Here is a 14,823-nt window from a genome sequence, read left to right on the forward strand (position 1 = left end):
GTGACTTTTGGGTACTTTTGTGTATTTGTAATTTTCTTTGAATACTTCAATTTGTTACTTTTTACTCCACTACATTTATTTGATAACCTTAGTTACTAGTTACTTTGCAGGTTACATGCATCATTAGAGCTAAACAGTGCATTGTACCTTGTACTTTAATTACTTTTATTTGGACTTCCACTTGTACCAAAGCAACACTTTAACACAACATCTTTATTTTAACTCGTGCATGACTTCTGCACACTTTGCACATTAATAAACACACACCAGTCTGTATTATGTGTAACGTTGCAAAGTATTTCCCACCTGCTCTGTGCAGACCCGAGCAGAGACACAGTCAGTGGGTCGCAGTTCCCGTGTCTGTCAGCAGAGGGAAACCTCGGACTCCTTTTCCTCTCAGACAATAAAAACAAGGCGACGCACACACACACACACACACACACACACACGCAGCAGCAGCATCTCCTCCATTCACAGCCCCGGCATCCGAGCTCCAGTGCGCGGCGGTGAGGAGCTCTCTCCCTCTCTCTCTCTCTCTCTCGACGGATATCATGGATACATGGCCGCCGAGCTGCGACTAGACATGTAGCCGCCAGGATGCCAGCCGACTACATCTGTCGTTTGCTGCTGCTCGGGTCGGTCTGCGCGGTTTGGGAGGCGCTGGCCAAATCTCTTCCAGATCAGGGAGCAGTGGGTAAGCTCGCCATACGGGGGGATGCAGCAGCAGCAGCAGCAGCAGCAGCAGCACAATGAGCAGATGGGAGTGGTTGCATTTTTATGGCTTTTGTCGACAAAGCAGTCGATCCTGTGCAGCGCTGCGCTCCGATCTCCCGCAGCCCGACAGGAGAGGCGGTGATTTTCTGTCTGAATCTGCGTCGTTGTGTCACTTTGATGGTGTAGATTGTTTTAATATCCGCACGCAGGCGAAGGGCCACGCTGTGTTATTGTGCCTCGGAGGCAGCACAAGATGTGTCAGGCCTTAAAAAAAAAAAAAAAAAATACAGTCTGCTGTAATGTCAGGCTGCGAGCAGGCCTGCGTGTCTCTGCACAATAATAATGACAGAGAGCAGGACGGCCTCGGATCGACACTCGCACACAGGCAGGATCTCGAAAATGAAGAAAAACAAGCGTCTGCTGTGAAATACTGGAGCAGCTGCAGCCTTTAAACTCCACTGTTTATATTGTGCTGTGCTGCTTTTGAAGGACATTATGTAATTTACTGTGCATTATTCATGCTTCAAGCTATTCTGAGCTGCATGGCTGATTTGCAGACTGGGCTGGGTGTAACTAAGTACTTTTACTCAAGTACAGATTTGAGTGTTTCACAAAGGAAATACTCTATTTTTTATTCTATTACATTTTTACCCGCAGGCTTTCAACACAAAGCATATCAGCTGATATTATCGATGTTTCGATGTATCGATATTAGGAAGTAGGGACGCACGATTTAGATTTTTTTCAGCCGATGTGATAACCGATAATTACCTGACTCTCTCAGCCGATACCGATAAAATAACCGATACTAGAAACCACCATTTTTATGCTTTTTCACGCACACCTGAGTGTAAGAAAGGTTTTAGATGTATAAATATAAATCTATTCCACAGCTGTGATAAGATTATATGGTTAAACTTGAAGACTTTTCCCCTCGCGTTGTGTTCGATGACCGATAATGTACATTTTTCATTATTGGGCCGATAATTTATCTGTCTGATATATATCGTTCATCCCTATTAGGAAGTAGAGGACGACTGATATGGCTTTTTTAGGGCCGATATCGATAATTACAAATCCTGGAGACTGATGATATTCGGTGCTGAAAATAAACCTCAGCATAAGTATTGTTCTTAAGTACAATTTTCAGGTACTTTACCTTTAGTTACTAGTTACTTCGCAGATTCAGATTATTCAGTGTTTATAGGTTATTAATTGTGACATGCTACCAATCAGTTATTGTTGTGGACGGGACGTTTGCCGCATCAGAACCAAAATGGCACCTTTTCATAATTTCATAATTACCGAAAAATGCTGACTAGACGTTAAAAGTTAATGTTAGGCTATAAACAGACGACATCACATTGACTGATCGTTACTTTTAATTCTTCTTAATAGTTTTTTTCCACCTCTAGCAGAGCTGAGCAGTTTTTGAATCTCTAAACTGTGATTTCTTTGTCTTTTAGAACCTAATTTAGATTGAATTGTAATTGATTTTGCTCCCCAGCTGCAGCGTGACTGATTAAATTGTCAGTTAATTGATACCTCAGGTGTGTTTCTGGAACAGCTCAGCACTTCTCCTGACCTGCAGTAATTCTCAACAAGCAATTAGTGTTTAAAGAAATCGGCACAGCCGCAGGATGTGGAGGACATGTTGTGTTTCAGAGCTGATTATTAATCTGTATGCGAAACAGATTGTTGAGCCCGGGAGGTCAATTGTGATTGTACCCTACACCCTGTGGTATTGTACCGTACACCCTGAGTTATTGTACCCTACAACCTGTGGTATTGTAGCCTACACCCTGTGGTATTGTACCCTACACCCTGTGGTATTGTACTCTACACCCTGTGGTATTGTAGCCTACACCCTGTGGTATTGTACTCTACACCCTGTGGTATTGTACCCTGCACCCTGAGGTATTGACACTTGTAAGTCAACAAAAGCAGTCTGGTTTTATATTTAATTGTTACTTATTGGGAATAATTTAATTAACACTGATAATTTCCACAAAATCATTAATGGTTTTACTAATAAAAATAATAATAATGGTATCCCCCCCAAAAAAGTCTTGAGTTCTTGAGGGTCGGTGATGACATGTAGTAGGAAACGATGCTTTAACTGTTGTTTTTAATTAAAGAAAATGGCAAAACCTAATATCTGAAATACAAAATCCTCACAGAATATCAGTTTCCTGCCTCTGACAGTCTGAATTTAAGTTACACAGATCTATCTCAGCCCAGAGAAGTGGTTACTCTGAGTTTTAAGAGGGTTAACACTCCACTGAGTCTCAGCCGAAATAATATTGAAGCCCGTGGAGTGAGTGAACATTCCCAGACTCTTGATGTGACACTGTGACTCTCAGTGTTTGCGTCAATGGAGCCGCTTCAAGCTACAGAGATCCACAGATGGAGGAAATCCTCTCCACACACACACACACAAGGGAGCCTTTATTGGACCAATTATGGTAATGGCTGAAAGCATTTACACGCATACAATGGATACAAACGCAACACACACACACACACACATACATGCTTATGCAGCCATTAGTGCTGTCAGTGAGAAGTTGTGGGTTTGTCACTCGAGGCCTGGAGGGTTTTAGAGGACGACAGCTCGTGGTGCTACAGGGAGCTGAGCTGAGCTGAGCTGAGCTGAGCGAGGCGGCCAGCTTTTTTGGAGAGTCAGCGTGTATCCATGGAAACATCCCCAGCGTGACCCACATCCACGCCATCCAAGAGGCGAGATGAGAAACAAAATGTTCTGGGGCTGCAAAACACGGGAGGATGGAGGGCAGGAAGAGCCACGCGAGGGATTTGTGATGGGTGTGTCTGTGATGACTACAAGCATCATCATCATCACAATAATCCAACGCGACTGGAAGCGATGCGCCTTCAGATGAAGTTCAGGGAGAGATGTGAGGGGAAAGGGACACGTGAATACAGGAAAACAACAGGAAGTTACTTACTGTAGTTTTTGACCTGCTCGTATCAACACATAACAACCCTCTGCAGCAATTTGCACCCAATGAGGCACTCATTCTCAGTGTAATACCTTCAAATCTGGACACACGTATAAACTAAACATATTTTTAGATACAGTCCGAGGTACACTTTCCGTGAATACCATTACTCTTGATACCCATCCTGAATAAATACCCATAAATCTGCTTCGAAAGCGTAGAAAAAAGACGCTCCTTGTACTTGCAGAACTTGCCTTAGAATCGTCATGTTTTTAAGTCTTCTTCAGTATCAAAGTAATCCGGTGAGAGTTGTCTGAACATCAGTGGGTACACTGCAAATAGCAACTCCCAATAGCTAATTCGGCAAACTTTTAACAGGGATAGTGTGCCTAAATGTAAAAAAATGATATAGGCTTAGAATGAAATGTGTGTCAAGTAGTCCACAGCTAACAAACTCACTTTACGGCATATCATATAATAACGTTACGATACTGAAATTTCTAAATTCAATAAAATGTCGGTATTTTATAACATTTTTGATACCATGGGGGAAAAAAAGTAGATTTTTAATAAAATATGCATTAATGAAGGATTTAACATGACAACTTTTTTTTGGCTAGTAGCAGAAAACAGCACAAAAACTGTCGTAACCATTAATTCAGAATCAATGTGTCTAAACATTTTTATATTTTTTACAACATTAACTGATAATAATGTTGATGTTTAGTATTTAATGTGCACATTTAGATGAAACAGTGGTGTGGACCTGCTCTACACTGCTGGATGCTTCGTGCTGACTTCTCTTCCCTCTGTGGCTCATTTCAGACCAGATCATCGTAAACACTGTTGCTTGCATGTTGTTGACCTTATTAAACTGCCAAGGATGATTTGATAAATTGAGCCATACTCAAGTGTAATTACCGCTTTAATGCTTCAGTATAATCTGACTGCAGACCAGCAAAATGATAAATCTCTGCTTTTGAGTGGAACAAGAAATCTATGACGGGTGAGGATAATACTCAGTCTGTCCTTTCTGGTGCTGAAACCAGTTGTTGCCTAATCAATAACTTACAGATCATTAGCTAACAATGAAAATAGAGACCAAGCTGATTGAGTTTAGATAGTTGCCTTAATTTAATTGATTTCCAGAGGAATTTCCTCGAAAGAGCTGCTCAGTTTAACCCCGAGCGAACATTTATTCATTAATTCAGTTATTATTGGAAACATTAGTGTTTGTTTATGTAGATCTGTGTGCAGCTGACCTGCAGCGCTCACTGAGAGATGAGTCAACACTTTCTCTCTTCCCATATCATTTATACCAAATACAGATTTTTCAGGAACCTTCCCTTGAAGTGACAGGATGATATTGGGCTTGTGAATGAAAGTGTTATTTAATTTAATGAGTCTTTGTTTTTATTGTAAATTAGATATCTTGGATCGGGACTCGATCGATGTCAGCAAGTCTTGTCTCCATTTCACTGATTCCTTTTCTGTCATCGCACGAATCGATCGGTGGTTTCATCTCTCTGCTGAATCACCTGACGGCTCTCTCCACTTTTTGTTCCTGCAGAGGTGCAAATCAAAGTCCAGGTGTTCGACAACAGCGACCTGTCTCCGTTGGCCGGCGCTCAGGTGGAAGTCCACGGCAATCAGACCGTGTTGGCGTCGAACCGGGCCGGCAGCGATGGCGTCCTGAGGGTCAGCTTCCTGTACCGCACGGGAACATGGGTCATCATCACGGCCTCCAAACAAGACTACGTCACCAACTCCGTGCCCTGGCACTCGAGTCGCATCCCCTGTAAGTCTAGAAAACTTTCTGATGACTCTGTCCGCTTCTTATCTCGTTGGCTAAGGTCTCAGGTGTTACATCAATATAGCTCATCGACCCAGCCCTGTCAGTTTAAGCAAAGATCTCATTTTATTTAAACAAATGAATCGTTTTGTTTTTTCAGTGTACGCGTCAGTGAGCCTGTACCTCCTGGTTCAGAGGCCAGGAACTCTCATCCTGTACGATGACGTCCTGCAGGTGCTGTCTGGGTCTCCAGGTAAAGAAATAACGCTTGATGTTTGATAAGAAGACGTGCACGCTCGCTTACCCTGCCACACGTTGAATTTACCAAGGATTATCAGCTCACTCTGAGGCACTGAGTCACGATTCGTCATTCTGATTTTTTGAGTAATTATGAATCAGAGCGACGTGTTTAATTCAGACCTTTCAGGTGTCGACGGTCCCGTTTCTGTCGCTTGTGAGTCGGTTTGACCCTCCGACCGTCTTTCTGTCATCACGTCTTAATTTAGTCTGTCTCCGGCAGGGAGCGAAGACACGTTCACACCCCTCTCTCCTCTCCGCTTCACATTAACATGACCCTGTGTTATTTGCTGCTGCTATCACCATGGCAACAACTGCAGCACTTTGTTGTAGTTTTCACGAAAACAGCTCAATCAGAGCCTCCTCCTCATATCTGCGACACACTGACATACCTTCAGTTTACACCTTTACGAGACACGTGAGGTGTTTGTAGGATTTACAGACCGGAGGTGCGACTGATTGTTTGTCTGTTTTTCAGGAGCTCGTAATCAGCCGCTGGTGCAGCTCCAGAGGAAGTCCCTGCAGCTGCCGTCCAACTCCAACTACACGGCGCTGTCCGCCGCGCTGACCACGGCCAGGACTCAGTACGAGATCGGAGGGTTCCCGTTCCTCCTGGGCCAAGAGACCAACAGCTCAGGTCGGTGTCCGTAGGACTGTATTAGTTTTAGCTGGGCGTTAGCCACATAATAAACTGGACACTGAAGATATCTCTTATGAAATACATTTTTTACTATACACGCTTTACAGGCTTCATTTTTGTGTATTTTGTTATGTGTCTTAGTTAAATGACGTTGTTTATTTTTTTTTTAGATATCCTTCACATTTTCTGTTACAGCTTCCAATCCCATGAAATTCTGGGCCGATACAGATGTTTGCTTTTTTCTTATATTTTAAACAATGTAATTTTATTAACAATGTACTAAAAAAAAACAGGCAAAGTGTGAATATACGAACACAGATCCAGTAAAAACAACCCCACGCATCCATCAGCACAAGAACAAAAAAGAAAAGCCAGACCAGTCAAAAAGAAACCAAAGGAATAAAGCATAAACTGATGAAGATGCATGAAGTTTTCAGCTTCCATATTTGCCACAAGAGTTATTAAGATTAGTTATTTAGTTGAGAATAAAAAAAACAATTTTGCGAGTGGCTGCTGCAGTGATCAATCTGTTTTTTCTTTTGTTAATTTTGTTTTGCTTTTTGTTATTCGTCCCTCTTTTGTGTCGAGGAAACAAAGAAATCTTCCTCTAAAAAATCAAATAAACTGAACTGTTTCAGAGCCACTTAGCCCTTTGTTACACTGTCTTTGAAAGAGCACAAATATGATCATACAAATGTAGAAAAACAACTTTTCACATAACCTTTTTTCATGTGGAAAAGATCATTTTTTTGAAAAACAACTGCCTCAAAAGCCTTTTTAACCTGCTGTACAACTGCCTACTCAATGATAAGTATATACAGCCTTAAAAACTGACAGCAGGGATGTGACAAGCCAGTAGATCATGAATCTGCCGACACAAAACTGATGCGACACATCAGATAAAAACATCGGCCGCCCCTATCAGTCAATGTCTTCTTATTTGTAGCTGTCAATAAGTTGGATGTCAGCCGATACTACTGTTCAGCCGAATCCGGTGCATCTCTGCTATAATTACATTACAACATTCGATTAAACGATGGAATCAAGTGACTGTACACTTATCAGTCATCACATATGATGATCCAGAGGTCTCAGATATCTCAATTTAATTACCCTCCATCATCGTTCGATTATTCCAGCGTATCGAAAGATGTGTAGAAATGCATGTTGAAGCTGATGTCTGTGCTTCTTCTCTCTCCAGGTGCAGAAACAGGGTGGACAGACCTGACAGCTCTGGCCGTGGTCAGCATTCAGCTCTTCGACAAAGATGGCACCGCGATCCAGGTCTCAGATCCGATCCACATCTCTGTGCCGCTGCCGTCCGACACCCGAAACAGGATGGCCACGAGTGTTCCTGCTTGGCTGTATCAGCCTAAGACGGGTGAGGGAAACACGGAAATCATACTTACTGTGATGCTGCTCGGCTGACGCGAGGTTATAAACCAGTTTTCTTAATTTTCTATTATTAGATTATCTTGTGAATCTAGTTTTCTTCGGTTCTTCTGCAGGACTGTGGGTGAGGAACGGGACGGGCTACATCAAGAAGGACGGCCCTCAGTTTGTGTGGAACGTGGTGGTTCCTCAGATGGGATACTGGCTGGCCGCCTTCCCGTCATCTTCAGGTACTTGAACTCATCTCACCCTCCGCTCTGCCGTCTGAGCTGTTTTCCAATCGGCAGTGTTGCTGCTGAACCGGCTGATGTTCCTGTCGAGCTCCCGGGAGAAATGATGTAATGCTCTCTGTGTTGCTGAAGGCCAGGTGCTGTTTCATAAGTTGATAACAGCAAATTAAATCAGCACATTGAGACATTTTACTATTTAAAAGCATCACATTTATGCATTTCTTCCCCGTGACAGAAGTTAAATTACATAACAATAAAAACATTATTGTTTCCCATCTAGAAACCATAAAAACCACCAATTGTTATCTACTAACAGGTGTTGTGTGTGTCAAAGCCTCATATATCTTCTTCCTCTGTGCTTCAGAGCTCCTTTATTGTCCCAAAACTATTAAAAACACATCAGTGAGCGAGGGCGATGTGGCGATGAAATAATGTTGAGATATTTTTAGGCTTTGTTGCAAAAAAATACTCAAAAGTTTATCAAAGTTAAGATATCTTGTTTAATTATTACTTCGGTAAAAGTGAAAGTCACCTGATCTGATATATCCATAGTATATAGTATACATACATGTAAATATTGATTGGTCAACCTATAATCTCCCAGAGCCCGAAGTGACGTCTTCAGATTTCTTCTTTTGTCCAACCAACAGTCCAAAAACCAAAGACTCTTCATTTACTGTCAGAAATGACAAAGAAAAGCAGAAATCCTCCTAATATCAAAATAGTTGGTGATTAATTCTCTTTTGATCGATTAAGGGATTAATTGTCTAATTCTTGATTTGTCTTCCTGATTTGTCTTGCAGGATTGGGTCTGTCTCATCCCGGCTTGAGGGACATCACCACCTACCACACCCTGTTCCTGCTCTCCATCCTGGGCTCGCTGGCCCTGCTGGTGCTCATCCTGCTCTGTGTGCTGCTCTACTACTGCAGGTGTGGGGAGCGTAGACGCAGGTCTCAGTTTTAGGTTTCTATCAACAGCAAAAATGAAACAACCTGGTGTGATCGTGGGTTTAATTTTAGGCTCTCATTAGACCGGACTCTCCTTGTAATCCCCAGGCAGGTGACGGGTGCTTCTTTTAATTTCTGACCTTCAGTGTCTGTTTATGTTTCAGGCGGAAGTGTTTAAAGCCTCGTCGACAGCAAGGGAAACCCCACGCGGCCAATCTAAACGGAGCCAAGAGAGACCAGGGTACATCCACGTCACGCCTGAATCTGATCTGTGGCGGCCATGTTGAGTCCGGCACCTCCAACGACAAATCTGAGATGTCCCCGTCTCGAGACTACCAGAGCTCAAGAGAGGACTTAACCAAGCACGTTCCGGCTCACATGCTGCGACACGCGAAGGGAAAAAATGCGTCAGGTCCTCAGCGAGGTGAAAGCTTCCCCATGAAGGTGACACGAGCCACCGAGACCAACAACCTGGACAACCCTCTGCTGCATGAAGACTACAACCGGAGCTACAGCCCCATGGAGGGAAAGGAGACTGAGTATCACCGACACCACAACGCCAACGACAATCGAGGATACTCCTCCGATCCCCCGTCGCCACCTCGCTTCCAAGGATACGTGCCAAGCCAGTCGGACAAACCGCCCGAATATTCAGCCGCAGCTGCAGACAGCCTCGCCAGACCCACGTCCCTCAACACCCAGCCGGGTCAGATCATCTTCTGCAGCTCCATCGACCAGATGAAGGAGAACATGTACCGCAGCATGGTGCCAACCCTCGTCATCCCGGCCCACTACATGCGCCTGCCCTCCGAGTTTTCTGGTAAAGACGGAAAGGACGGGAAGGATCAAGACAAAGATGGTGCACAGATGGCAGGAGGCCAGCAGCATCACCACCACCACCTTCAGAAACAAGGTCAGCAGCAGGGTGGATCCCAAGGTGACGACTCCGAGGAGCCGAGCTGGGCGTCTGACTCTTCCGGCGGACCGGTGACCATCCCGGTGCTCTTCAACGACTCCACCATGGCTCAGATGAATGGCGAGCTTCAGGCACTGACGGAAAAGAAGCTGCTGGAGCTGGGGGTCAAACAGCACCCGAGGGCGTGGTTCATCTCTCTGGATGGACGCGCCAACGCCCATGTGCGCCACTCTTACATAGATGTTGCGAATGATCTCAGTGGCGGCGGCGGCACGTTCTTAAGTGTTTCCAGCAGCTCCGCCCGAGACGTCAACCTGGAACCACCTCTGGAGGCTCAAGAGCGCAAGGCAGCGATGAACAGGAAGGGAAAGGACGACCGCTGGGGGACCGGAGGACGGAAGGGCCACGGCGTTAGCGGCGGTGGGAAGAGTTACTCCAAGCTGGCCTACCCCGACCACAGCGAGCCGAGCAGCAGCGAGGGACGCCCGGTCTCCCCCGAGGAGAACTCCCTCACCCCTCTCCTCGACGAAGGTCCATCCTCCCGAGGGTCCACCATCCCCAGGAGAGGACGCAGCCGAGTGAACAGCAGCCGCAGCAGCAACAGCGAGAACCGCCGCGACTCCATGACGAGCCCCGAGGACGATCCCGACGACAAAGACGAGAACAAGAAGAGCCCCTGGCAGAAGATCGAAGACAGACCACTGATGGTCTTCCACCCCAGGAAGTGAGCTGTTTGGACTGAGCACTGGACCTTTGAACGATCTCTTTAGAGGGGAATCTGAGTGATGTTTTCACAATAAGCACAACCAAGCTTCACTGGTCCATTTTCAGGTTGTTGTTTGACCTTTGACCTTTGACCTTCGTGTTCCTGGTGAGGTGCCGTTGCACTTTGATTGCTCTCGTAGTCTCACTGTCAGTTAATCTTACTGCTTTCCACTGAGATGATCTATCGTGTACTGATCCAGTTTATTGTGAATTCTGTCACCTATCACACCACTGAACCATCGTCTGAGCCATTGCATATACTGACTGTGGAAATAGCCATTTTATAGAGCAAAATATAAGAATGAAGCACTTACTAATAATTTGATAATGTTGATTGATACTTACCAAGTATTTGAAAGTTGATGCCATTTTTTAAGGGATCGATGGATGTTTAGGTGGGTTAGATTTCCGTCCTTGGACACTTGATGGTATAAAATGTGCGCCTGTGACTACTCCCCTCTCTAAACTGTAAGTAGGGTAAGTTTATTTTAAAGGAAACAGCTTCCCAAAGCTTGAATATGTAGGAAACGTATCAGTTTTTCTTGAGCCCCTGTGAACGGATCATGCAATCTTTAAAGTCCAACGTGCGACTTGCATTTTGCTCCTTCAGGGATGTACTTGATTTCCTCTTCCTCCTGTATTCTGTGTTCATGTGTTCAAATTACTTATTCAGATAGTAATGATTTGAAATGTTGAGCATCATCTTTAAAGGAACAGTTCCAACAAAAATTCAGCCGTTACCTACTCACATGCTGATGGAAAGTCGGGTGAAGTTTCGTAGTCCACAAAACATTTCTGGAGCTTCACAGCGAAACAGCGAGGCAGCGTTCTCCTAAACAACTGAAGTAGCTGGGGACTTGTTTTAAAACGTAAAAAAAGAAACGATTTTAAATGAAAATGATGCCGAATTAGCTATTAGCAGTTCCTGTTTGCAGTGTACCCATGGATGTACAGACAACTCTCACTAAATCATTTTGATACTGAAGAAGACTTAAAAATCTGATTATTCTCAGGCAAGTTCTGCAGTAATAAGGAGCATCTTTCCAAGTGGATTTACGGGAGCTTATTTAAGACGAACATCAGAAATAATGATATTCTTAAATCTAAAAATATGTGTATTATGTCTGTGTGTCCCCGAGATCCCAAATTAATTTAAGAAGACGTTAATTACAACTTTTTTCAAGCTGAAGTCTTCACTGTAGCTGCTAAGCTAAACACATTAGCTCGTGCACCTCGTCTGAAGTGGGTGCACAAACTCGACAGCATGTTGAGGGTGTAAATTATGTATTCAAATTAATTTGGGATCTGGGGACTTCCAGAGACTTGGATTAATCCCAAGAACCCAAATTAACTTGAAAAGATGGGAAAAAAAATACCATTGAGGCACGGTCGAGCTCGTGCGCCCATCTGCGTATTTGCTTTTAGCTTAGCAGCTACAGTGAAGGTTTCAGCTCCAAAAAAGAGGGTAAATAACATCTTTTCAAATCAATTTGGGATCTCGAAGCTTCTGGAGACAGAATGGATGGATGCACAAGTTTGTAGATGAAAAAAATAACGTGTTTTAACAGCAATTTTGGATCTCAGGGCTTTTATGAGACTCGTTTTTTTGTTTTTTTAATGTAAAACAAGTCTCCATCTACTTCAGTTGTTTAGGAGAAAGCTGCAGCACAGTTTTGCTGTGAACCTCAAGAAATGTTTTACTGACTACGAAACCTCACCTGACTTCCCGTCGGCATTGGAGTGACGAGATAAAGACTGAATTCTCTCTTTCAGGCGAACTGTTCCTTTAAGTCTTTCTGTCATCCTTTCTGTCATCAGTGATCTACACTTCTGCCAAAATTTTTCGCATTTCTGCCTTTTTCTCCTGTCGTCGGCCGACAAAGTTGTGTAAATAGATTCCCAGACGTTCGAAAGACCATTTGGTAAAGATAGGTTGCATGCATACAACATGAATGTATGAAATAAAACCGAAGGCACCAAAACGCCCCCGCCACAGTTCTTCGGGCTCCTGCGTAGACAACCCAGCCAATCGCCAAGAAAAAGTCTAAACAGATCATCACTTTACTTGAAGACCTCCTGTTTAACATTGAGATCTAGTGAGGGTTGTTTGTAGACAGGGCCTGTACCACTTCTTCTCCTGTAAGTGCCTTCTTTCACGTAGGATCGAGTGATAGGCATGCAGGTCCCTTTTTAACATGCAGTTAATCGCCACCTAAACCGAGCTGTCGACGTCGGCGGGCACTGATAAGCACACTGCACCGTGGTAACAGCGACACGCGTCACTCTGGGGAGCATGCCTGCCAAACCTGACAACTTTTTTCTTGCGGCTGTGACGTCCTTGAATATCTTGATTTCTTGTATCTATCCTCTTTTTCACCAAACTTGTAAATGGTATGATGAACTATATGAGATTTTATGTGTATACGATGTGCATGTAACATGTAGAATAGGGTGTTTTTAAACGGAAACCTTTTTTGAAAAACGATTCCAGGATGTTTGGCACAAAATGTGATGCGCTGACGCATTGAGTTGTGTTGCCAAATGAACTTGGTTATTATGAAGATACACTGACTTTTTCTTTCCCTTAATCCAGTTCTAACAACATTCACTTCCGGTCGTAAATGTTTACAACGATAACATACTGACCAACACGCTCACGCTGATACTAGCATCACCACTGCCTCTGACGCATCCACAACTGTGAACTCAATTATGTCATCTCGCAGATTCGTGAACGTTTAGGAAAAACCCGAAGGGGTTTTAATGTTTTCTGTATTTTTTTTCGCAGAGTTGATTATGAAGTGAAAATCTTGAAGGCTGTACAAAAATCATGCTGACTTGTTGGTCCTTTTCACCATTTTGCTTGCTGTTCATAAAGCCTGTGTCGGTCGCCTACAGCTCTAACTGAAAATGTGATGTAACTGAAAGAAATGAAACGATTCCTGCTGAACTGTCGCGTCCTCTGCTGTAAATGTACGTTATTTTGGACCAGATATGGAATTAATTGAGTTGTGCAATCGTGGCTTTCCTTGCTTGTTTTTGTTTCGGAAAAATCTGTTTTTCTCGGTAGATTTTGTGAACTTGTGTTTGGACGGAGAGTATTTGCACGGGAACCGAATCCCTGAGTGGACACGTGAATCGCTCCGTCGGGTTTTTGATGGTTACAAATACATGTGAGGGCGAGGGAGGATTGAACTGTAGGCCTTCATCCTGTGCAGTAAATCATTTGCTTCATAAAACCTGGTCAGTTGTTTGTAAACTGTAAATTGATTCTTTCTGTACATGAGACAAACTAGAAATAAATTTGTTCCCACGGTCAGTCGGCGTCTGTGATTTTATTTTGAAGTACAGAACAGCTGAAGGACGAAGTGAAGACGTAACAAACATTTACATAAACGATCAACAGCTGAGCATTTATAGGGAATTTAACTGTTTATATCCTCAGGCACGTTTTATATCAACAACATAAATGACAGTATTTAACAGAAGACTTTGCACCATAATAGAGAATGATTACATCACAACATTAGATGTAAACAAAGGAAAAGTCAATCTAGTTCAGAGGTTTGTCTTTCATATAATCAATATGAGGTTGCCAAGTTCTCATTTTTCACTCTTTCTCAACCAACAGGTATCAGTTTGTGGCATCAAATTGATTTTTGAAATCCACTCCCAACACGTGGAGAGTCTTTTAAATTCTTTGTCAGCATTTTAAAAAGCATCAAGCTCATCAGGCAAACAAAAAACAAAAAATAAACTTTATATACTATAATAAAATTATAAAATTTGAAAGTATGTAAAACACATTATACTGAAGCTTATTCAAATTCGATATACACATTTTTAAGCAGTAAATGGTGAGAATTTTCACGTGTAGATTATGTAATAATCAGAGTTTCAAGTTCAAAAGATCATTTGTGTCTCTTCATTCACTACCACTCAAAGTTTTTCAGAAATAAGGTCCCATGAGGCCCTGAAGTGGCGTGACTTCGGCTCTCTATTGCATTTTCCAGCAAATCCGAGAAGGTTTTCTATGAAAGAAGTAGGATAATTTTCTCAACACTAAAGGAACATTTCCTCCCTCAGTTTATTAGAAAAATAATCAAAGATTCAAGATTCAAAATCGCCAAATTTGAGTACAGGTCATCAGAATCAGGGTCGGCTTTATT

The 14,823-nt window shown here is 43.2% G+C and overlaps 1 protein-coding gene across 1 annotated transcript; it reads left to right on the top strand.

Moving 5' to 3' along the window:
* Nucleotides 1-433: 433 nt before the first annotated feature.
* Nucleotides 434-13,973, top strand: fam171a2b (family with sequence similarity 171 member A2b). The gene is made up of 8 exons (XM_084343263.1): nt 434-694; nt 5,245-5,472; nt 5,627-5,719; nt 6,242-6,400; nt 7,605-7,784; nt 7,912-8,025; nt 8,829-8,955; nt 9,138-13,973. Exons 1-8 carry the CDS (start codon nt 598-600, stop codon nt 10,615-10,617), a joined length of 2,478 nt encoding a protein of 825 aa, XP_084199389.1. The 5' UTR covers nt 434-597; the 3' UTR covers nt 10,618-13,973.
* Nucleotides 13,974-14,823: the final 850 nt, after the last annotated feature.

This window comes from Pagrus pagrus, assembly GCF_965226575.1.
Source record: "Pagrus pagrus genome assembly, chromosome: 21".
NCBI classification, from domain to species: Eukaryota; Metazoa; Chordata; class Actinopteri; order Spariformes; family Sparidae; genus Pagrus; species Pagrus pagrus.